Source organism: Mytilus californianus, unplaced genomic scaffold (genome assembly GCF_021869535.1).
Source record: "Mytilus californianus isolate M0D057914Y unplaced genomic scaffold, xbMytCali1.0.p SCAF_2, whole genome shotgun sequence".
NCBI lineage: Eukaryota > Metazoa > Mollusca > Bivalvia > Mytilida > Mytilidae > Mytilus > Mytilus californianus.
The window spans coordinates 114,384,788-114,409,749 of NW_026262668.1; the positions used below are offsets into that span (position 1 = coordinate 114,384,788).

General features: G+C 31.7%; 1 protein-coding gene across 1 annotated transcript in view; it reads right to left on the reverse strand.

Moving 5' to 3' along the window:
- LOC127730777 (ubiquitin carboxyl-terminal hydrolase 1-like) overlaps window positions 1-24,962 on the reverse strand; it is a 44,316-nt gene that overhangs the window by 5,899 nt on the left and 13,455 nt on the right. Inside the window, exons 2-9 of the mRNA XM_052239326.1 lie at window positions 23,759-23,913; window positions 17,739-17,842; window positions 16,888-17,018; window positions 15,335-15,397; window positions 12,651-12,754; window positions 7,668-8,983; window positions 5,078-5,273; window positions 4,033-4,137 (exon numbers count right to left, since the gene is read on the reverse strand). Coding sequence (XP_052095286.1) covers window positions 4,033-4,137; window positions 5,078-5,273; window positions 7,668-8,983; window positions 12,651-12,754; window positions 15,335-15,397; window positions 16,888-17,018; window positions 17,739-17,842; window positions 23,759-23,901 — 2,162 coding nt within the window. The 5' untranslated portion in view covers window positions 23,902-23,913. The remainder of the gene's footprint in view (window positions 1-4,032; window positions 4,138-5,077; window positions 5,274-7,667; window positions 8,984-12,650; window positions 12,755-15,334; window positions 15,398-16,887; window positions 17,019-17,738; window positions 17,843-23,758; window positions 23,914-24,962) is intronic.

Sequence of the window (24,962 nt, forward strand, 5' to 3'; positions counted from 1 at the left end):
AATTTTGGACCCTTTGGACCTCAATGAAGACCAATTTAAAAAACGGGACCCAAATTAAAAATACGGTTAGATTTGGCATATCAAAGAACCCCAATAATTCAATTTTCGATGAAATCAAACAAAGTTTAATTTTGGACCCTTTTGACCTCAATATGAACCAATTTGATAGCGGGGCCTACAAATAAAAAATCTAAATACATGGTTAGATTCAGCATATCAAAGAACCTCATATATTCAATTTTTGTTGAATTCAAACAAAGTTTAATTTTGGACCCCAATTGGACCAACTTGAAAACTGGGCCCATAATCAAAAATCTAAACACATGTTTAGATTCAGCAAATCAAAGAACCCCAAGAATTCAATTTTTGTCAAAATCAAACTAAGTTTAATTTTGGACCCTTTGGACCTCAATGTAGACCAATTTAAAAAAACAGGACCCAAAATTAAAAACCTAAATACACGGTTAGATTTGGAATATCAAAGAACCCCAATAATTCAATTTTAGATGAAATCAAACAAAGTTTAATTTTGGACCCTTTTGACCTCAATATGAACCAATTAGATAACAGGGTCCACAAATAAAAAATCTAAATACATGGTTAGATTCAGCATATCAAAGAACCCCATATATTCAATTTTTGTTGAAATCAAACAAAGTTTAATTTTGGACCCCAATTTGGACCAACTTGAAAACTGGGCCAAAAATCAAAAATCTAAATACATGTTTAGATTAATTCAGCATATCAAAGAACCTCATATATTCAATTTTTGCTAAAATCAAACAAAGTTTAATTTTGGACCCTTTGGACATTAATGTAGACCAATTTGAAAACTGGACCCAAAATTAAAAATCTAAATACACTGTTAGATTCGGCATAACAAATAAATAAATGTGATCAAAGATTTTACAAATCTAATGCGCCATACTGTGCAATTAAAGATTACTTCTTGAAATTTTTCAATATTTGAAATTTGAAAAAAAAATAATATTTGAAGAATAATTCTTTTTAATTTCTGAAATCTGAAATGAGAAAAAATTGGCCCCCCACAATTTCTTTTATCCCCCCCCCCTTTTTCCCCCAAAAAAATTCTTTCCCTCAAGATATGGTCATAATCTCAATTCAAATTTCCAATGGAGTTGGCAACCATAATTACCCATTTAAATTTACCATAGTGCTAACTTAATCTATTTTATAATAGAATTAATAAAAATATAGTGTCAAATCTTTCATATGGATTTTTTTGTAAAAAAAAAAGATGAAAACATTTGCAGATATTTTTACTGGTCTTCCTTTATAAATATGCATTTCTTTAAACATAATTTTAAAGCAGTGTAAGGGAAGTAACCAAAACGTTGTATTTGGATTATCTCCCTTACACTGTTTTAGATTATCTTTATTGTTCATTAACCATTACTTTATACATAATTTAAAAGCAGTGTAAGGGAGATAATTTCAATGATGTATTTGATTTATCTCCCTTACACTGCTTTAAATTATGTTTTGTACTAAAGTATTTGTCCATTAACCAGGACAACCTTGTTTTTCCCCCTTTTTTGCCCCTAATTCCTAAACGGTTTGAGCCATAACCCCCCAAAGCAAATCCTAACCATCCCTTTGTGGTATGGAAACTTGTAGTATAATTTCAGAGAGATCCATACACCGTTCCACAGTTATTGTCTGGAAACTAGAAAATGCTCATTTTTGGCCCCTTTTTGGCCCCTAATTCCTTAACTGTTGGTACCATAACCCCCAAAATCAATCCCAACCTTCCTTTTGTGGTATTTAACCTTATGGTCAAATTTCAAAAAGATCCATTCACTTAAACTAAAGTTAGAGTGCGAAAACCAATATGTATTCGGACGACGACGCCGACGACGACGACGCCAACGTCATACCAATATACGACCACAAAATTTTTTTGCGGTCGTATAAAAACAACTATATCTTTTAAATACTTGATACATTTTTAGTCTGACACGGCAGATTTTATGATTTTATAGTTCTCATTTGCCTTTGCACGATGAAAAATGGTACCAATGTATTCTTTTATAAAATTTTATATCATTTTCTAAATGTTGAAAATGAAGTTAAATAACTGGCAATAAGAAACCAGTGCACTAAGTCTGCTCACTTTATTTTCAACAAACTGATAATTAATCAAACACTCAAGGAGACTAATTAACAGCTATCTGTTTGATGATAATATTTCTACCCATGATTCCATAGTTGAAAAACGAGATTTTGGAGGACCACATATAGTGCTTTCCACTGATAACGGGGACAGTGTGATCACCCAGCTATATAGTACAGCTTGCACACTTCCTCTAGTAATGGACTTCTGGTAACACTTATAAATTAATGAATATTAAAAAATAGATTAGTCACAAATGACAGCTTGTTGTCTTATACATTATTCTCATGTAGAACTTAAAATACTTGAAAAAATATAAAGTTTATCATTGTCCATATGATCAATAAAGTTTAGTGAAAGCATGGATTACCCATTTACATGTGTCACCTTTATGGTAATTACTATACAGATTAAAATACAGATCCTATGTCCATGCTTTGCTCACAAGGATCTGACAAAATACTTATGTCTACTTTCTGTTTTAAAGACCTTTCAGGATCTACTGGATTTGTTGTAATGACACACATCTTCAAAAATTTAAAGGCTTAAATTTCATTAGCTGATGTAGTAATTACCAGAACAGAAAGTAGAACAGAGGTCAGATTCCTGAAGCAGGGACACAGGATCTGTATTCAATCAGATTAAGCTAACCCGAATTTGATTGGACCTTTGTTACTATACTAAGTCTATACAATTTTGTAATTTCTGCAGCTGTACTGGATCTTTTGATAAAAAACTTAAACAGAATAAACAAATCAATGAAGAAAACATAACATCTCTTTCTCTAACTCTCCAAAGCAAGGGGATAATAACAAATTTTGTTTAAAACTAAACCATTTGGTGAGGCCAATACGTGTTTTAATGGACCCTATGAAAGTATATTGACTGAGGATGCAGTAAGAGGTCAATAAACTATCATGGGTAAATAAAATCATGTATTCTCAGAGATGACAAGGCTATGTATTTGTTTTATTATAACATCATATTAATCAAAAGCTGTGACTAACCTTTCAATAATGATCATTTAATTTATTCTTTGTTTTAAACCTGTTTCTTTTCTCTTTTACTGTTATGTTAAATATGGGATACCTCTTTGATACTACATTTTTATTCATTTCAAATAGTACACAAACAGTGACCAGGAAGGCATATAATAAAATCATTAAAATCGTGTGTACACTCTTAAATTTCAGGGTTTTCTGTCATTTACTGTTCAAGTGCTCTTTCTTGTATCCAAATAAATGTTGTTTGCCTTCAATTTGAGTCTTGTGCCATTTTTTTTACGCAGCTAACCAAAGTCAAATGAAAGCATGATTCTGATTGACTGAATTTTCTAATAAACCTCAATCAAATACTAGCTATTTAAAACTGGTATTCATAATCTATTGTTTAGTAATATCAGGTCAATAAGCATCTATTTTAAGTAAGATTCAGTCAATACATAATAGAAACTTGTGACATGAAAATCATGACCAGACATCACAGCTTTTGAATAATATGATATTATAATAATATAAATTATCATCTAAGAAGGTTCATTTTGCTTAGTTTCTTTTGTTACCTATTCTGACATCGGATTTGTTAGTCTTGTATGTTTTTTTAATTTTAGTTCTTTATATGTTTTGGAGTTTAGTGTGACGTCCATTTTCACTGAACTAGTACACATTTTTATTTAGGGGCCAGCTGAAGCCCGCCTCCGGATGCGGGATTTTCTCGCTGTGTTGAAGAACCATTGGTGGCCTTGGGCTGTTTTCTGCTCTTTGGTCGGGTTGTTGTCTCTTTGACACATTCCCCATTTACATTCTCAATTTTATCAATTGCCTAACAACAAAGACAAACATTGTAACTTGATCTGAATAACATTTTAACCTGATCTGAAAATGTAAAAGTATACCCACCTATGATCAGATCTACTGCATGGTCTCGGACATTTGTGTCGTAAACAAGGCAATGACAGCGGTATCCTCACATGGTCATTTATCTTAGACATATAGCCAAATATCCTGAAATAAATCCATTCAAACTTTAATGTCACACAGGCAGGTATATTTACTATGTAATAGTATATGCATGTGTGAAATATTTCTATAAGTCAAACATATGCTTTATTAACTATGTAATAGTATATGCATGTGTGAAATATTTCTATAAGTCAAACATATGCTTCATTTACTATGTAATAGTATATGCATGTGTGAAATATTTCTATAAGTCAAATATATGCTTCATTTACTATGTAATAGTATATGCATGTGTGAAATATTTCTATAAGTCAAACATATGCTTTATTTACTCTGTAATGGTATATGCATGCGTGAAATTGTCTTCATCAGATTAAACACTTCTTCATTAAATGCAAAATGATTACCCCTAAATTAAACTAGTGAAACTATTATCAATAAATTTCAAACACTTATAAAGGTTATAAAATTTAAACTATAATGATTCCCTGCTGTTTGATAAACAGAACGAATCGATCTTGGACGTTTTTAGAAAAACGGTAAGAAAACCCATGAAGTAAATGTGATGAAACGGTATTGCTACAGTTTGAAAAAAGGACACCAATTTTCATGTCATCTCGAAATGACAGCAATTGTGTTTAAAAATTTCTGGATTCTTGGTTCAGGATGATTTTCTGTCTGGACGCACCATATCAGAAATATGTGCATCCGTGTGATGTGTCCTGTTTACACTGAGTCATATCATCATCAATAGTCATGATAGTATCCATTAGCTGTTAAAAAGATTCCAAAAACATGATTCTTGGTCATTATTTTACTGGAAAGATTCTTGGTCATTATTTTACTGGAAAGATTGTTGGTCATTATTTTACTGGAAATTGACTTCTGTTTTCATGCATTGCTTGCAGTAAAGGTAAAATGCAATAAAAACGAAAATAAATGATGTAATTGATTACGTAATTTTTTTTTTTGTTATACCTACCCTGATACTGTAGAAAATCTTTTTAGATGAACTGACAGTACGTCAGGTAAAACATTATAATGCAATGATCTTTCAGCCTCTACATGGTGTTGACATTTGTCACAGAAATACTTGTTATCTCCCTGTAATCTTTCTACTTCACTGAATGACTCCAGTAACTTTGGTAATGATGGATCTTTGTCGTCTTCATCCTCATCTGAAATTTATATTAGTATTTTAGTTTGAAAGTGTAATGTAACAGATTTCAAATTTACTTTAATCCAACTTCTTAAGAAGTTGTTACTCTTGAGTTTATGTACCGGTAATATTGCCTTACATTGAAATAAATCTGCCCCTTACACTATATCAGCTATTGACATATCTATCTATGACAAAGTCTATAAACATTCATCAAATAGTTTTTTCCTGTTATAATTATGTTATATTTTCCTCTGTATGTCAGTCAGGTGTAATACTTATACAAGTGTATTTTATATATACTTGAACATGTTGAACAAATGTTGAAGGTTGAGATCTCACAAAACATGTTTAACCCCGCCACATTTTTGCGCCTGTCCCAAGTCAGGAACCTCTGGCCTTTGTTAGGCTTGTATGTTTATTTTAATTTTGGTTCATTTATATGTTTAAGAATTAAGTGTGATGTCCATTTTCTCTGAACTAGTACACATTTTTGTTTAGGGGCCAGCTGAAGTCTGCCTCTGGTAGCGGAATTTTTTCGCTGTGTTGAAGACTCATTGGTGGCCTTGGGCTGTTTTCTGCTCTTTGGTCGGGTTGTTGTCTCTTTGACACATTCCCCGTTTTCATTCTCAATTTTAAGTAATATTTACTAGTATAAGTAAATTTGTTGGATTTAAATTTTCTTTTTTTGAGGTTTGAATAATCCCCACTCTTTCTGGCTTATATATATACTAACTATGACTAACTATTTTTCAATAAGAGTTCAACCTTTTATCTCATGAACTCAACAAAGAAATATACTGCACACAGATGTTCATTTTTAAACTGTGCAAGGCCTTCAAAAAATGTTCTCTGTAGGCTTCCAATCAAATAAATAGGCCATATTTGAAAATAGCAGACAAAGAGATTTTTAATGTCCAGGAAACTAAAACTATATTTTTATGAATAGTAAAGACATCTCTTTTAGACAGAAGATTTAACCTTCTATTAGACCAATGCAGTCAAGAGAAATTCAAGAAAACAAGATAATATGACTTTCTTACAGGTCTATATATATATACATGTAAGTACAACCATCTTAGTGACTAAGGGAGATAATTTTACCACAAGTAAATAATAGCCACTTGTATGTACATGTTAAACAAAATGTATAAGCAGGGGAAGGGAGCAGAAGGATGTTGATTTTCACTGCAATAAAAAAAGAAAACGAGCAATTGACATAAATAATATTAGATGTGTGTCCATTGACATAAAAAAAATTCCTGTGTTATTTGTAGCTGATTAGAACTTGTAAATCAAGTAACTGACTAAAACATCCCAAAAAATAACAAAAAAGTATCTTTTTACTAAAAGTTTGAAAGGGCTTAAAGCTAAATAAAAGAAATTATGTTTCCGCTAACCTTAAAGGGGCACTAGCTGTCAAATTCATGTTCACCGATTTGACTCAAATTCTCATACTTGATTTATAACAATGTAAAACATTTATCCAAACTATTAAAAGTCTAAAATAAACATTTAACAGGACATGGGCATGATATAACACATAGCTTCTTCGTGTGTATTTTAGTCTAGACATGTGCTAGACGCCATCTAATTAACTATCGAGTTGACCTCCAAAGTCATCTGATGCCCATATAAGCGATGTAAACATAAATAAAGATATAAATAGATTAAGCGAACTCGTGCTATTGGATTTTTCTAGGTCTGTTTAATTTCATATTATAGATTAAAAATATATGTTTATCATCGTTTTTACCTGTATAAGAATGATTTTTTGTGGATCAGATCAGTCAATCAAATGATTTACCTTTGTTTCACTTTCAATGTTGACATTCTTTTCCTTTAAATAACTTTACACATACAATTCACGTGTTATCCATCTCAAGCTAAGGGGTTAAATTGAAGTTCACATGAATACGGATTCAATGAGGTCGAATTATTCACTTGCAAGTGAATAATTCATCATCAATGTTTCTTAGCTTATTTTGATAAAAATTGAACCATACTGGCGTCTAAAAGCGAATAATTATTTCACTATTTCACTTTCATTAATGATTGAACAAAAAAAAATCATATATTAGATTTTTTATATATCTCGTAGCTAGTGCCCCTTTAACTACCCTAATTTTATATGCCTATCCTAAAGATTTTTTGACATTTTTGAACAAGCACTATTAAAGTCATACTATCCCCCCTCTGTTTAAACTTGTAAAAAATAAAATTATACCTACCTGTACCTAGCATATCAGTGGAAACACAATTATTATTTTATTAGGCCAAAATGTCTGTAATTGGTGTCAGTATCACATTACAACAGAGAATTAGTTTTGTGTGGCTTTACAATTAATCAACCTACATGTATGTACCTAATATTTGATATAATTGTACATGTTATAAGTCAATGTTGTAGTACCTGATTGGCAGTTTTCCTCTTTGGCATCATCTTCATCATCACTCGTCTCAATATTTTCCTTCCGAACAGCAACACTAATATCATGGAACTCCTCTATTTTTTCTCGTGAAAATTCACATTCTGTACATTTTGTTCTTAACATCAGTGTCCCCATGAATAATTTCTCTACAAAATCTTTCTTTTTAGCACTTGTGTTGTTTTGATCAGAGAAATCTAGTTTTGCCATAGCAGAGAGAACTTTATTCTTTGGTGAGTTTGTTGGAGTCAATGTTTGTGTTGCATATGCTGCACTGACAGATTTTTTAGGACTATCACAAACATGATCACACTTTTCTAGTTTAATAACTGGCATCCCACTTTTCAGAGGTGAATTCTTTAAATTCAAAAGTCCATTTTTCAGCGGTGAATTTTTTAAATTAACAGACCCTTCAGATAATGACGAAATTTTTGCATCTGATAATCCGTTACTTAAAGGTTTTCTGATGTAAGAAGATTTGGAAGGTGAAGCACTTTCTTTAAATTTTCCTCCATTACAAATATTTGTTTTAGAACTTAAATCATCATCTATCTCCATTGTATTTTGAATTCCATGCATCCCATCAATACAGGACAACAGTTCTCTTTCTTGATTTGATATTAGATTGTCCTCAGTGGTGTTGTTATTGTTAATATTCATTCTGTTTTTCAACACTGCTCCCCTCATACCCAATCTTTTACAACTAGCACTTCCTTTCAACATAGCCATTATAGATAGCTGATTATCTTTCTGTGAGTCATTTTCCCCTGAAATTTCAGACCTGCATAATACACCATTTTCCTTCCCATTACACATAATATTCTCACTATTTGCATTGATCATTAAATTCTTTTTTCTTTGCCTTTTAATACTTATACAATCAGATCCTTTGTTTTCAAGAGGTATGTCTGCAATTTGACATTCTGGCATCTTTTCAGGGGAGATAATTTCAACACTCCCTCCAGTCATAGCACTTTCACTTTCATCCATCTGTTCAAGTAAATCTGTTTTATTGCAATTTTCTTCAGTGGAGATAAAAGGTTTATGAAATAAATCTTGGCTGACATTCTCAGCATGAGAAATGGAACAATCCCTTTTTGACATCTCTACTTTTCCTGCTGATAAAAAACTTTGCATGATGGGATTTATTAGTTTGTTGGTATTTGGTAATGTCATTGGTTGAATAGAATTCTTCAATTTAAAAATTTCCTTTTCTGCATCTTGTAGATAACATAGAATGCACCTCAATAATTCCTGGGCATCGTGTTGTAAACTACCTTCAAACATTGGATTTAGCTCCCTGAAAAGTCAAACCCATTATTTTTTAAAATCTCAAATTACAATAAATTGTCCATAAACTGAATGTTGTTTGCACAATAATAATATATGACAATCTTTCAATTTGCAACAAAACTTTATCATTTACCCCACATTTTCTACCTATTGAATTTACAAAACAGTTTTCCAATGTCTGCCTCAGCTGCACATACTTTATCTGCCCAAGGGCAATAACTCCAATAATTTTAGTTTTTTGTTCCTATAAAAATCAAACAAATGGAAGCTTAATATAAAAAAAAGGAGATGTGGTATGATTGCTTATGAGACAACTATCCACCCAAGTTCAAATCACGTGGATATTAGCAATTATAGACAACCGTACGGCCTACAACAATGAGAAAACCCCATAAACACACTTTCAGTGCAATTCACCATGACATTTCCAGGCTTATGGCAGTAAATGTCATAATGGAAAACGTCGATGTTAAGTCACGTAACATAATCGGGACACATGTTATTGAATGTCCAATTATATCATGCGGTAAAAAAAATTTCATTTTTTCTTGACTTGAGGAAATTTGAAGCTTCTATTAAGATAAACCCAAGACAAGTATATTTTTTGCGTAAAATAAAAATTTAGGTAAAAATACCGTTTAGAATCGCGTTCACACAATTTATCTTTTATATTTCATTGCATTGATCTAATTAAAATTAATTTTCAAAAGGGCCTGAAAATAAACTCTAGATCATTATAGGCATTTCAAAGTGCAGTGTTTATATGTTTCTCTAATTTATTACTAATACAGATTGCAGCATGAACACCAAGCTTTTGGGGTAAATCTCAGTGTTCACAAGGTAATAGAAAATATCTTGGTATTCACTTCTTAGTACTAATGTAGTTTTCCTTAAGAGAAACAAAAATGTTTAAGTCATTATCATTAACCCTTTCACCGATAGCTGCCCAGACAGAAGCTACTCTGAGACGATGGCTTCCCTGGCTACTATTACTCAAGTGAGAGATCTTCATAATAAATGTCAATAAAAACTTGTCTGTAGTTATTTGTGTCTTTATTTCATTCACTAACACCATGTTCACAGTTTTGTTCATGTTTTGATAATTTTTTCTCCATAAAATGTTCAAATTTTCAAATTTCGGCATTATTTAGGCGAAATTCTCAAAATTCTGCTCTTTGACCCAAAATTGTAATTTTTTAACCCAAAACGGCAAAATTTTGAAAAATTTAAAATTATGAGGCTGTACAAATTCCTTACACTGAACTATGTCCATTTCAAGTGTTTTGTACATAAAACAACATTTTATGTCAAATAAAATGCTCCGCTGGGCGCAGCTTGATACGACCGTAGAGGTCGAACCCTGAACAGTTGGGGCAAGTATGGACACAACATTCAAGCTTGATACAGCACTGAATTTGGATTGTGATTAAATATTTGACACAGCATAGGTTTCTGACACAGAATGAATGTGGTCTGAGAACTTAAAAAATCTTAATTTACCTATTCAAACCATATCATTATTATTTGCTTTTATATATAAATTAGAAATAACCAATTTAAAACGGAAAATTTTAAAGAAAAAAAAATTCGTAAGGGTTCCGCGGAACCCAGTGTCTCGCCTACTTTTTCTGTTAATCGCAGGCGCAACAAAAATGAGGAAGTAAATCAATAAAAATATTCCTCTTGATACTATCTTTTGATTGTAAGAAGCTTCTGTCCAAGTTTGGTAAAAATCCAGGATAGTTTATGAATCTAATAAATGTTTAAAAACTTTAACTGCAGACTGAATGTAATGTTAACTGGAAGAAAACAAAATTTCCTTCTAGATACTAGCATTTGATCATAAACAAGCTTCTGTCCAAGTTTGGTACAAATCCAAAATAGTATAAGAAAGTTATTAAAATTTTAAAAACTTTAACGACAGAGTGAATGTGTTGTTTCCTGGCAGAAAATCTAAGTCCATTAAAAGTAAAATACGGAAAAAATGGATTTATTTTTTTACAAAATTTCCTTCTAGATACTAGCTTTAGATCATAAACAAGCGTCTGTCCAAGTTTGGTACAAATCCAAAATAGTAAAAGAAAGTTATTAAAATTTTAAAAACTTTAACCACAGAGTGAATGTGTTGTTTCCTGGCAGAAAATCTAAGTCCATTTAAAAGTAAAATAAGGAAAAAATGGATTTTTTTTTTTTACAAAATTTACTTCTGGATACTATCTTATGATCATAAACAAGCTTCTGTCCAAGTTTGGTAGAAATCAAGGATAGTTTAAGAAAGTTATTAAAATTTCAAAAACTTTAACCACAGAGTGAATATTTGTGGACGCCGCCGACTACGCCGCCGAAGGAATGTAGGATCGCTATGTCTCGCTTTTTCGACTTAAGTCGAAGGCCCGACAAAAAGGAAAAAACCCCCCCCCCCTCAAATTAATCAATCCCAACCTTCCTTTTCTGGTATTGAACCTTATGGTAAAATTTCATAGAGATCCATTCACTAAAACTAAAGTTACAGTGCGAAAACCAATGTGTCTTCGGACAACAACGCCAACATCATACCAATATACGACCGCAAATTTTTTTTGCGGTCGTATAAAAAGTATACTAGTTTGGCTTCAATTCTTCCATATTCTTTCCAAAAAAATGTTCCCTCATTTCAAATTCTTGTAAATTCTGTAAATTTCCTCTGATTTTGACACGGTTTTCAACAAACAGAAGCGCCATGTTTACACTTTCATCCGGGTATTCAACAAAGAAAGATAACTCGTGTTTGCACTGTTTTGAGCGGGAAATATAAAAGAGGTATTCCGATCCCGGTAAAATGGGACTCATCGTCAGCTGTCTGAAGCATGAATCCCGGTAAACCGGGACTCATCGGCGAAAGGGTTAAGTCATTATTATTTAGATTGCAGATTCCGGTACATTCTTGCTATGGCAATCGAATGATAAAATTCTTTAGTTGTTTTGTCAAAAAAAAACAAAAAAAAAACAATATGACAAGTTTCAAAGATAACTTTAATAGATGAAAATACATGTGAAAAATAAAAAAAATGAAAATTTTTAATAAAATCTAAGGTAACAAAAATGACCATAATTCTGGTATTTTGCAGAGTCTAGCAAAATAACTTGTCAGGGTGTTTTGAATCTATGTATTCTTCATAAAAATGTAAAAAACTCATTTTGACCCTGATACCACCATAAGCCTGAAATTCTAATGGCTGGTCACATATAAGCATTTCCAAAGAGCATAAATCCCTTAAAAGTAATTGTTTGTCAATTGATTGGAACTGTTTCTAAACATTACTGATATAAACCTTTGATATAATAAAATTCTTAGAAGAAATGTAGACCTGTGTGAATGAGCTTACTGTGCAAATTTCCATTGAATTTACATTTTCAAGGGCATAACTACCTTCAAAAGTGATACTTCAAAAGTGATAAACTAGTGCGGATTTTCAATTTTGTCTGAGACATTGTTGAAATAAACCTTAGATATAAATTTCATTAAAATCTGACAAGAAATGTAGATTAGAGAGAGCTTACTAGAGGGGACCGACACCCAGTATTTCTTTGTCCCTCACTTTGTTTATCATAAAACTGAAAATAGAAATGGCACAAAAATCTAACTTTTTAGCACAATTGGTATATTTGAGTAGACAAACTAATGAAATTCTGACCTGATTGCACCTAAAATTTTCTCTGGTTTGATTGCCATGGACATAACATCTTCTGTAGCAATGTCGTGGTGTTTTTCTTCTTGTCGTTCCATAGTTCTGTACAACTGCAATACAAATATATTCCTTTTCCAGAGAAAACAGTAAAACATACACTTTTATTCCCCCAATATAAACTTATTAATCTACAATATTTTCTAGTTAAATAACTGTATAAATGTTAACGTAAAATGATTGTCCAAGGTAACCTAATGTTTGAGCAAACTAGTTTAACAATACCACATTACACTATAGCCTATCAATAGTTATCTGCAGTACACAGGATGTTGTTGTATTTATCATTTGTTGTTTGTTTTAATGTAGCTCATTTAAATGAAAATATTCATGAATATTTTTATCTGCTTGTGTGCAGTATTTATAGATTATGGATGGTTTTCCAAACGAGAGGGTGTTTCTCAGCTACAATCTCATCGAAAGGACAACAGCCCTGAGATGAGATATAGACGACAAACATCCTAGAGTTTGGAAGACCACTGATAATCTGTTTATCGCTTTTTTTCAATGACATCGTTGATGTTTATATATTGACAACAGCACATGCGCCCTTGTTATCTAGTGATCATTTTCTATCTCAAGCGAGTATCATGATATTAAAAATTATCACAAAAAAAGATCAAAGGAAAAATACACAAAATAGTGATAATGTTTAATACGATCTGATGCATATTAAATTTGCTGGTTGGTTGTTTTATTGAGACTCTTTTAATGTATATGGCAATATAATACTTGAAAGTGGAGTCTTATGAAATGGTGCAATCCATCTTCCCTACATAATTATTGTTGCTTTACAGTAGCTATAATAATGTTATCGGTGCCATTAATGGCAACATGTCTACTGCAGATTGCAATAGACATGAAAATGCTAGTCACTGTATTTATTGCAATTTTTAAGAAATAATTCATGGGAGCTTGAATTTATATTGATTTTCCCATGGGCTGGCCCTTTATGATAAATATTTTACCACAAGCAATAGAAGGGTAATATATCAGCATAAAGGACCAACTCATGGTAAAATCAATATAAATTCAAAGGCAGCAATTCTTTTGGATCAAAGCGCTCTAGGTTGAGGCAAATGTTTGCTGTTGCAATAATTGAGCACACTTTTCATATTGACTTAAAAGACGAAGAAAACTGAATAAGTGACATGTTTAAGATACTTGACCCGATAGGTTGAAGTTAAATAGTTATGAAAATGTAGTTTTTGTTTGTTTTTCTGTATTAAAAGAAGGAATTGATCTTTGTTACATTAAAATGGCACTGCCCAATGAAGGAAGTTGGATGTGTGTATTGTTATGCCCTGTGGTTTGACAGTTTATTTTGATATTATTGTTATATTAACTTGTGTAAATAAGATAGATGTGTTTATATTATCACTGTTGTCTCCGTTCCACACTTGATACATGCTGATGTCCGTTGTTGTGTTCTGATCCATATTTACAGAAGAAACAGCTTACCTGGACATAATATTCATAAAAGACTTCCTTAAATCTACAAATCGACTTTATTTATGAATGTAATTGTTCATTTTGTATTTGTTAACATTTAGTTTCCTTGTAACGTGCCAAATATAATGTTCCTGTTCTTGTTTATGAATAACTTGTGTATTACGTCACCAGTAAACGAATAAAATACGGAACGCATGTTTCTACTGGGAGGTTCTCTCCAAGATCCTGCATGCGGTAAGCAGTATATTTCAAACTATGTTTGCTGCACCAAATAAGAGTGCTTGGTGATTATATTTAATTTCATATCAAAATGCTGACATATTGTTTCCTCGGGTAAATCGCTAACCATGCACAGAGTATGCAGAGTATTAGAATGCAGTGTCCCAAGTAGATTTTCTTGCACCGAGCGCTAGAAGAATTGTTTTATTAAACTTGGTGCAAGTAATGCACCTTGCTGTATTAATTATTATATATAATAAATATATTTTATTTCATCTCATATATTTTATGAACCACTGTGTTTGTTGTACATGTATGGCATATTGGATAAATAATGAAGCAGAAAATAATACAATTTATGAACCTCCAAAAAATGATTTTTATTATTACTCCCTTCACCGGAGGCCCATATAAGTAATGCCGGGTCTACTGACTCGAAAACCCGGAACGTTACAATATCGCAACACATATTTGTGTATACACTCACATGCTTTTGTGTTTTGAAGACTTTCACATTAATACATTTTCCCATAGAATGTTTATGTTCTGATGTCACAGTTAAGAGTCAATCGTTAAATGACCTCATTTACACCCATAGACCTCAGGTAACTCATTCATATAAAAACCAAACAAGTTAGGAGTGTAATTGGAACAGCCCAAACAAATCATGATGTTGCTGATCAGCTGACTATAATATATTCATATTTTACCAAGGGTGTGAAGAATGTCATATTAGAGTTTTGGTTTTACCATGAAATGTATGCAATTTTGCAGATATGATTTTATTCAGAGGTGACACTTAAGTGCTTGTAATACATATATTTTGTTATATATCACTTGTAAGTTCTTTTTACTAAATTTCATTTTTATCATAAATGTAATTCCAATATTATTATTCTTTCTTATTTCCTAACAAGATTTTATACTGAAAATAATAAAAATTAAAGTAAAATATAGCCAACCTTGTACAAATATTTAACAAGTTCACATGTCTGTGGTGTTTTATAGTCTTCATCTTCATCTCCCTGTAACGATAAAAACACCAAGTCATCATCTCATCTTAGATTTTGCTATGATACCAGGGCTCACGCTACCAGGCGACTAGGGCGAAGAAGTCCCTTTCCCGTCCGTCACTTCGCTTTGCCCGACCCTCAAAAGCGAAAAAATCGCCCTGTTGTTGGACGATACTCGCTTTCAGTCGCTTTCGTCATCGGACATTTTCAATTTTTACCAAGTTGATAAAACATCAATTTTTTATTGATTATTAAAGAAATGCATACATAAACGATTCACTTTCTTAAGAAACGAGGTTTAAGCATTAATTTACCGTGTGTTGTAGGTTATTTAATAAAAAGACACCTTTTTATCACTGCAGGCACTTCCGGTACTTGTTACTCAGAGAGCGTACATCAATCTAACTTTTGGCAGCAAAATAAGTTTGTTACTTCATTTGAAAGTGATAAAAGTTGCCTCCAGTAAATGTTTGATCCATTTATTGCATTAAAAAAACGTCATATTCCTTTCCAAATAGCTTATCAAACATCGTTTATTTTTGTAAATTTTCTTCGTCCGCCATTAACCGTTATCTAACTACGGATCGGAACCGGACCAGCTATGACGGAAATCCGTATTTTTACAATAATCACTACGGTCGATGCATGAATGGAACAGCTGACTGAAGAATATTGAACCCAAAAGGAAAAATTACGCATTCCACGCGCATTAAGAGACTTTTGGTGTTATCTAATTGATTAATGTATATAATTCCATATAATTTATATGGATTGTTTCAAAATATTGATTAAAGTTGCTTAACCACTAATATCAATATATTATGGCCCAGCTTAACTTTGTATATATCTTTTGATGAGAAACACTGAATTTTATAAACATGATAAACAAGTTTTTAATTGAATTGTAATTCATATTTTATAACTTCTTTACCTTTTTGACATAAAAAAAAATCTTTTTAGTGCTAGATATTTAGTTGGTAGTTTCTCACAAGAACCTAAACTTAAACAACTTTGAATTTGAACTGTTAATTTAATTGTATACTCAGATATGAATTGAACAATATAAAAAGAACATTATTAATATATGACCCTGTATACTATAGTAAAATCAAAACATTGTAGCGCAGCGCGCGAAGGAGCACTTCTCTTTCAAATCTCACCACTTCTCCCTATCAGTTTCAAAAAGAGAAGTCACTTCTCCCTATGATTCTGAAGTAGTGTGAGCCCTGTGATACTAGTCTTGACTATAACAAAATCCTACTACATTTGATATACAATTGTATCTCTATTGTAAAGGATTAATTATTACCACTTTACTGAACTGAAACCTTAAACTTCATGTGGACTGTAATCTAAGTGCAAGACTTTTTGCTAGGCTCATTAATAGAATTTTTCCCGATCATTTGCAATTTATGTTACATCATTCATTTGCACATATTTAAGCATCATGACTACCCAGGAGGGTCTCCATTGGTCAGTTGCACAACACACAATATATTCACCTTTAATTGTTTATCTTGTTTCTGTAACTTTTCTGTTTGTACTAGTTCTTGGTATAAATCATCTAATCTGTCCAGAAATCTTGGTGTAAATCTGAGTATCTGTAGAACACTGTTCAGAAAACAGGTATTACCTGACAAGAAGAAAGAAAAACAATAGCAAACTGGTTTGACCTGTCATACAGAAGAAAATCAGTAAGTTTTCTTAACTATCACTAACGATGATTTGTTGTTTTATGTCCAGTGGCAAATATTACACACATATCATGAAAAGAACATGTTAATGTGATATGAATAGAAACCCTGTTTTGAACTAGACTGACACATTTAGCCAGATTTTTATCATGGTTGTTCACAAGGTTACAGGACAACATGTCACCCTACACAGGCACATTATTTTGACCAACTGCTAACCATGCAGTCTTTGCTCATACTCCTTAATTCCATTTTTTAGTTTGTGGTTTGACCCGACTGGGGATTGAACACACAACCTCCTGCCCCTTGACACAGATTTCAATTATTTTAAGTCAACATGGGGTATAAGAAAACATACATGTATTTATCAAAAGAAAAGTTTTTTGGCAGTGTGTTACTTCATTTAGCCCAAATGTTAGTCTGCTGATGTTCCACACTTCAAATGATGCACTGTCAGTTGACAGAATTCCTACCATAACAAAAGTACCTATGAAGTTATCCTTACATGTCAGTCATTGTCCTTGATTCTCTAATGATTACTTTGATTGCCTTTATTTACAAAGTTTAAGGAGATTAAAAAGGAGATTGCAAAATGTCTGGCTGGTTCAATTTTTTTTTTTTGTGTAAGCCATGATATATAGATGCATTTATAAAAATACCTAAATTTTCTAAAGATGAAACAGCAGGAACAACAGAACTTTCAGTAATGCTGGTATCTCCATCAAAAGAAACATTCTTCTCTGTTAAATCATCACTCACTTCCCTAAATCAAATTATATATATATGTAAGTAATTCTAATAGTGCATTTTGAGACTTAATCCATCATTGGAAGTGATCATTGATACCGTATAGCGGGTTATTTTCGCGGGGTGTTTATTTTCACTTATTTTGGCGGATAAACGAAAATCGTGAAAATAAATTCCGCGAAAAATTTATGCATAAGTTGGGTAGTTTCGAAGTTAACATGGGTAAAGGATTTTGTAAATGATGTATTTTTTCCTGTCGGCAGGTCTATAACGGTATATGTTAGTTTTAACAAGATAAATGTCAAAGGGCATTGTACATAAATGTATTTTATAAAATGACTTCCAGGTGTGTATACCCTTATAAATAAGTGTCAATTAAAGGTACTCTTATCAGGTAATTACCCTTATTAATAAGTGTCAAACTATATAAGAGTTGCAAACACTCATGATAATTTTGTAACCTAATTAGTAAGTACATCAAAGGTCCGATAAATTTCGTAACTAATCAATCGTAAAATTTACAAGACGTTTGAATACCTGTAACAAATATCTAAGTTAGCAGTATTCTAATGATTAACTGTATCAGAATCTAATCAATAAATAAGACGTCATTCAGGTAAAAAAAAGGTCAGTTAACCATAACAACTGACACTTGTTTGTCAAGTTTTACAACTTTTTAACTGTAACAATTTCAGTATCCACCAAAATATTTAATTGGGATTTAAGAATCCACCAAAATAAAAACCGCCAAATTTTTCGTATACTTTGTTGCCCCTAAATCGCAAAATTTTACACCTGCGAAAATAACCCGCTATACGGTAGCTGGCATGGCAAGCTGACCAAAAGTTTATACATGTATAATATGTTTCATGATCTCAATATTTGTGTGAATTCCAACACTGGTAAAATACTTCTGTTGGTGTTTTATCTAAACCGAAATTTTAGTGCATTTAAAAAAAAATGTGGATTGTGTTCACATATGGACACAGATGATGCCCCCGCTTGCATATCATATAGTTATAAAGGGACATAACTGAAGAACGGTAAAAGTGATGCTACCAAAATTTGAAACTTGATCTGAGTTTTGTGGTAATAAGCATTGTGTGTAAGTCTCTTAACATTTGGTTGAGGCTAACTTAAGAAAAGAACAGAAACTAAAAATTCAGCAATTTTTCTATTTGTAAACTCTAGAATGGTTGTGTATAAGTTTTATAACATTTGGTTGAGACAAACTAAAGTTAGAGAACGGAAACAAAACATTCAGCAATTTTTATGTTTATAAAGGGACATAACTCAAGAATGGTAAAAGTGACGCCACCAAATTTAGTACTTAATCTGTATTATGTAGTAATAAGCATTGTGTATAAGTTTCATAACATTTGGTTGAGGCAAACTAAAGTTAGAACATGGAAACAAAAAATTTGTACTTGATCTTAGTTTTGTGGTAATGAGTATTGTGTATAGGTTTCATAATGTTTGGTTGGGGCAAACTTAAGTTACAGAATGGAAACTAAAAATTTTTGCAATTTTTTCTATTTATAAAGGGGCATAACTCAATAATGGATAAAGTGACACTACCCAAATTCAACTTGATCTGTGTTTTATCAGTGGAAGGCAAAATTAAACATTGCATTGTATAAAGCATTGATTGTAGTTGATTTAACTATAATCATGGAAAAAGGAAGATAACTCTAATTTTAATAAAAAGCTTCGCTGGGCGCAGCTTGATACGACCGCAGAGGTCGAACCCTGAACAGTTGGGGCAAGTATGGACACAACATTCAAGCCTGATACAGCTCTGAATTTAGATTGTGATTAAATATTTGACACAGCATAGGTTTCTGACACAGAAAGAATGTGGTCTAAGAATTTGAATTTTTTTAATTTACCTATTATGGTCCAATGTCCAAAATCAAAATACATGGTTAGATTCAGCATATCAAAGAACCCCATATATTCAATTTTTGTATAAATCAAACAAAGTTTAATTTTGGACCCCAACTTGGACAAACTTGAAAACTGGGCTCATAATCAAAAATCTAAACACATGTTTAGATTCAGCATATCAAAGAACCCCAAGAATTCAATTTTTGTTAAAATCAACCTAACTTTTATTTTGGACCCTTTGGACCTTAATGTAGACCAATTTAAAAAACGGGAACCAAAATTAAAAATTTAAATACACGGTTAGATTTGGCATATCAAAGAACCCCAATAATTCAATTTTTGATGAAATCAAACAAAGTTAAATTTGGACCCTTTTGACCTCAATATGAACCAATTTGATAGCGGGGCCCACAAATAAAAAATAAAATCTAAACACATGGTTAGATTCAGCATATCAAAGAACCCCATATATTCAATTTTTGTTGAAATCAAAAAAAGTTTAATTTTGGACCCCAACTTGGACCAACTTCAAAACTGGGCCCATAATCAAAAATTTAAACACATGTTTAGATTCAGCATATCGAAGAACCCCAAGAATTCAATTTTTGTTAAAATCAAACTAAGTTTAATTTTGGACCCTTTGGACCTTAATGTAGACCAATTTAAAAAACGGGACCCAAAATTAAAAATCTAAATACACGGTTAGATTTGGCATATCAAAGAACCCCAATAATTCAATTTTTGATGAAATCAAACAAAGTTTAATTTTGGACCCTTTTGACCTCAATATGAACCAATTTGATAGCGGGCCCACAAATAAAAAATCTAAATACATGGTTAGATTCAGCATATCAAAGAACCCCATATGTTCAATTTTTGTTGAAATCAAACAAAGTTTAATTTTGGACCCCAATTTGGACCAACTTGAAAACTGGGCCAAAAATCTAAAATCTAAATACATGTTTAGATTCAGCATATCAAAGAACCCCATATATTCAATTTTTGTTGAAATCAAACAAAGTTTAATTTTTGACCACAACTTGGACCAACTTGAAGACTGGGCCCATAATCAAAAATCTAAACACATGTTTAGATTCAGCATATCAAAGAACCCCAAGAATTCAATTTTTGTTAAAATCAAACAAAGTTTAATTTTGGACCCTTTGGACCTTAATGTAGACCAATTTGAAAACTGGACCCAAAATTAAAAATCTAAATATAGGTTAGATTCGGCATAACAAATAAATAAATGTGGTCAAAGATTTTACAAATCTAATGCGCCATACTGTGCAATTAAAGATTACTTCTTGAAATTTTTCAATATTTGAAATTTGAAAAAAAAATAATATTTGAAGAATAATTCTTTTTAATTTCTGACATCTGAAATGAGAAAAAAATGACCCCCCACAATTTCTTTTTACCCCCCCCCCCCCCTTTTTTCCCCCAAAAAATTCTTTCCCTCAAGATATGGTCATAATCTCAATCAAATTTCCAATGGAGTTTGCAACCATAATTACCCATTTAAATTTACCATAGTGCTAACTTAATCTATTTTATAATAGAATTTAAAATATAGTGTCAAATCTTTCATATGGATTTTTTTGTAAAAAATTCGTAAGGGTTCCGCGGAACCCAGTGTCTCGCCTACTTTTTCTGTTAATGGCAGGCTCAACAAAAATGAGGAAGTAAATCAATAAAAATATTCCTGTTGATACGATGTTTTGATTGTAAGAAGCTTCTGTCCAAGTTTGGTAAAAATCCAGGATAGTTTATGAATCTAATAAATGTTAAAAAACTTTAACTGCAGACTGAATGTAATGTTAACTGGAAGAAAACAAAATTTCCTTCTAGATACTAGCATTTGATCATAAACAAGCTTCTCTCCAAGTTTGGTACAAATCCAAAATAGTATAAGAAAGTTATTAAAATTTTAAAAACTTTAACCACAGAGTGAATGTGTTGTTTCCTGGCAGAAAATCTAAGTCCATTTAAAAGTAAAATAAGGAAAAAATGGATTTTTTTTTTTACAAAATTTACTTCTGGATACTATCTTATGATCATAAACAAGCTTCTGTCCAAGTTTGGTAGAAACCCAGGTTAGTTTAAGAAAGTTATTAAAATTTTAAAAACTTTAACCACAGAGTGAATGTAATATTTCCTGGCAGAAAAACTAAGTCCATTTATAAGTAAAATATGGAAAAAATGGATTTTTTTTTTTACAAAATTTACTTCTGGATACTATCTTATGATCATAAACAAGCTTCTGTCCAAGTTTGGTAGAAACCCAGGTTAGTTTAAGAAAGTTATTAAAATTTCAAAAACTTTAACCACAGAGTGAATATTTGTGGACGCCGCCGACGCCGACGACGGAATGTAGGATCGCTATGTCTCGCTTTTTCGACTAAAGTCGAAGGCTCGACAAAAAAAAGATGCAACATTTGCAGATATTTTTACTGGTCTTCCTTTATAAATATGCATTTCTTTAAACATACTTTAAAAGCAGTGTAAGGGAAGTAACCAGAACGTTGTATTTGGATTACCTCCCTTACACTGTTTTAAATTATCTTTATTGTTCATTAACCATTACTTTATACATAATTTAAAAGCAGTGTAAGGGAGATAATTTCAATGATGTATTTGATTTATCTCCCTTACACTGCTTTAAATTATGTTTTGTACTAAAGTATTTGTCCATTAACCAGGACAACCTTGTTTTTCCCCCTTTTTTGCCCCTAATTCCTAAACGGTTTAAGCCATAACCCCCCAAAGCAAATCCTAACCATCCCTTTAAGGTATGGAAACTTGTAGTATAATTTCAGAGAGATCCATACACCGTTCCACAGTTATTGTCTGGAAACTAGAAATGCTTATTTTTGGCCCCTTTTTGGCCCCTAATTCCTTAACTGTTGGTACCATAACCCCAAAAATCAATCCCCACCTTACTTTTGTGGTATTGAACCTTATGGTAAAATTTCAAAGAGATCCATTCACTTCAACTAAAGTTAGAGTGCGAAAACCAATGTGTCTTCGGACACCGACGACGACAACGTCATACCAATATACGGCCGCAAAAATTTTTTGCGGTCGTATAAAAATTACTTGAATAATGACATTGATATTTTTGTTTCAATTTGTAAAGGGGCATAACTCTAGAACAGTAAAAGTGGTGCCACTAAAATTCAAATTTGATCTGTGTTTTGTGGTAATAAACATTGTCTATAAGTTTGATAACATTTGGTTGAGGCAAACTTAAGTTAGAGAACAGAAACCAATTTTTGACGTACGTATGGACGGACAAGGGTAAAACTTAATGCCCCCTCCGTTTCGGCGGGGGTATTAAAAAATAATAAGTAGAAAAGGTTATTCTTACAGAATTTATTGCTGTTTCATCTCAGCCCTTACTAAACAACAATATAATATGCAAAAAATGTGTTAGTTTAGCTAATTATTTTGCAGTTGTTCCTCATCTGTCATTTTTTTCTTATTTTTTCATACAATATGGCTTTTATTGTAAATTTTAAATTTAATTAATTAAAAGAATGGGTTTGACGTTGTGGTTTATATTAAAGTGAATACTCTAAAACCAATTCCATAAAATTTGCGTTCCAAACTGTCATGACTGTAGCTACATTTTTTGTGGAAGATCCCTTTCCACCATTTGGAATATATCTTGGAAAATGCAAAAAGAGTGCAAATGTAAGCAACAATATTGACAGAAATAATGTATAATGCTTATTTCATTTGAAACATTAATCTTTTGATATATTTTTAAAGAGAAAGAAACCCAAAACAAAATGTGTGTTAAAAACAATCATGCCAATAAATGGTTTGTATAAAACAGCTTAAGCTTTTCTTCTATATATATATATCACTCAGAATTGAGTTTGATTTTATTCATTATACATCTTTCAAAAGAATGGCTATCAATGTTGCATATCAACAAATCAAATACTCGTATAATTTTGTGTGAAAACTTACCTTTTCTGAAGAATGTTTTTTTAGTTGGGAAAGGATAAGAAAATAATTGCATTTATCATGTTTATACCTAGCAATCAAAGGCTCTTTCTTCTCACTGACTGATGTTGGGGTATTGGTTGATGAATCAGTTGAACCTCTTTTAAGAAATTTCAATGATAACTTGGCTCTTTTCCTGACTGGGCCAGGACTATCTGCATCTGCTACAACCATACCAACTTGAATCTAATACAAACGATAGAAATTTACATTAAAAACTAACTGTTCTTTAACAAATTTAAAACATTTATTTGCCACAACCATACCAGCTTACACCTAATACATGCCTTACATTAAAAGATATCAATTTACATTAAAAACTAACCTTTCTTTTAAAGAAAAAAAAAACATGTATAACATTGCCATAACCATACCAGCTTCAGGGACAGATACATTAACAATTTATATTGTCATTTATGTCATTTTGTGATATGTTATACATAAATCAAGACAAGCTCACAAAATAAAACATTGATCATGTTGATTACCAATAATTTTCTATAATTTGATTTTTCCAAGGCGAATTTTCTTCCTACAAGGGACAATATTTTTGAAACAAAATAAATGGAATGAATTATAAAGGGAACAGTATATTTAGGTCTTTCCACTTTTCCATGGAAAGACCTTTTGCTTTTGTTCTGATTATTATTATTATTATTAGGTCTTTCCACTTTTCTGTAGAAAGACCTATTGTATTTGTTCTGATTATTATTAGGTCTTTCCACTTTTCTGTGGAAAGACCTATTGTATTTGTTCTGATTATTATTTTTTTTTTTTTTTTCTTCTTCCGCCAAACCCTTTTCTTGCGGTATAAAGTTGTTTCACAAGATGTTTTGGATATTATATCGAAGAGGTATTGCGCTTTTAAAACTCATCTTGTTTAACAGAATACTTTTTTATTGTAAGAGTTATCTCCCCAAACACTGTTTTTTCTTCTGAGTGTATCTCCTCCGTAACCAAAAAAGATAACGACAAAAATTCTTTTTCCTATTTGTTCGTTACATCCTCATGAATTTTTGGCTGATTTGGATCGAAGCGATCCAGTGAAATCTTATAGGAGTTATCTACCTTTACCAAATAAATTTGTCGTTATGATTTTGTAACTCATAAACCGTAATCCGTATAAACCTAGTCTTTTTATTTTGCTTGTTTTTGAATTTTCTCTTGACACTTTAAAAGTTATATATAAAAGAACTGGTGCAAAATGTGTGCTTTATTGTGATGAAGATATGAGA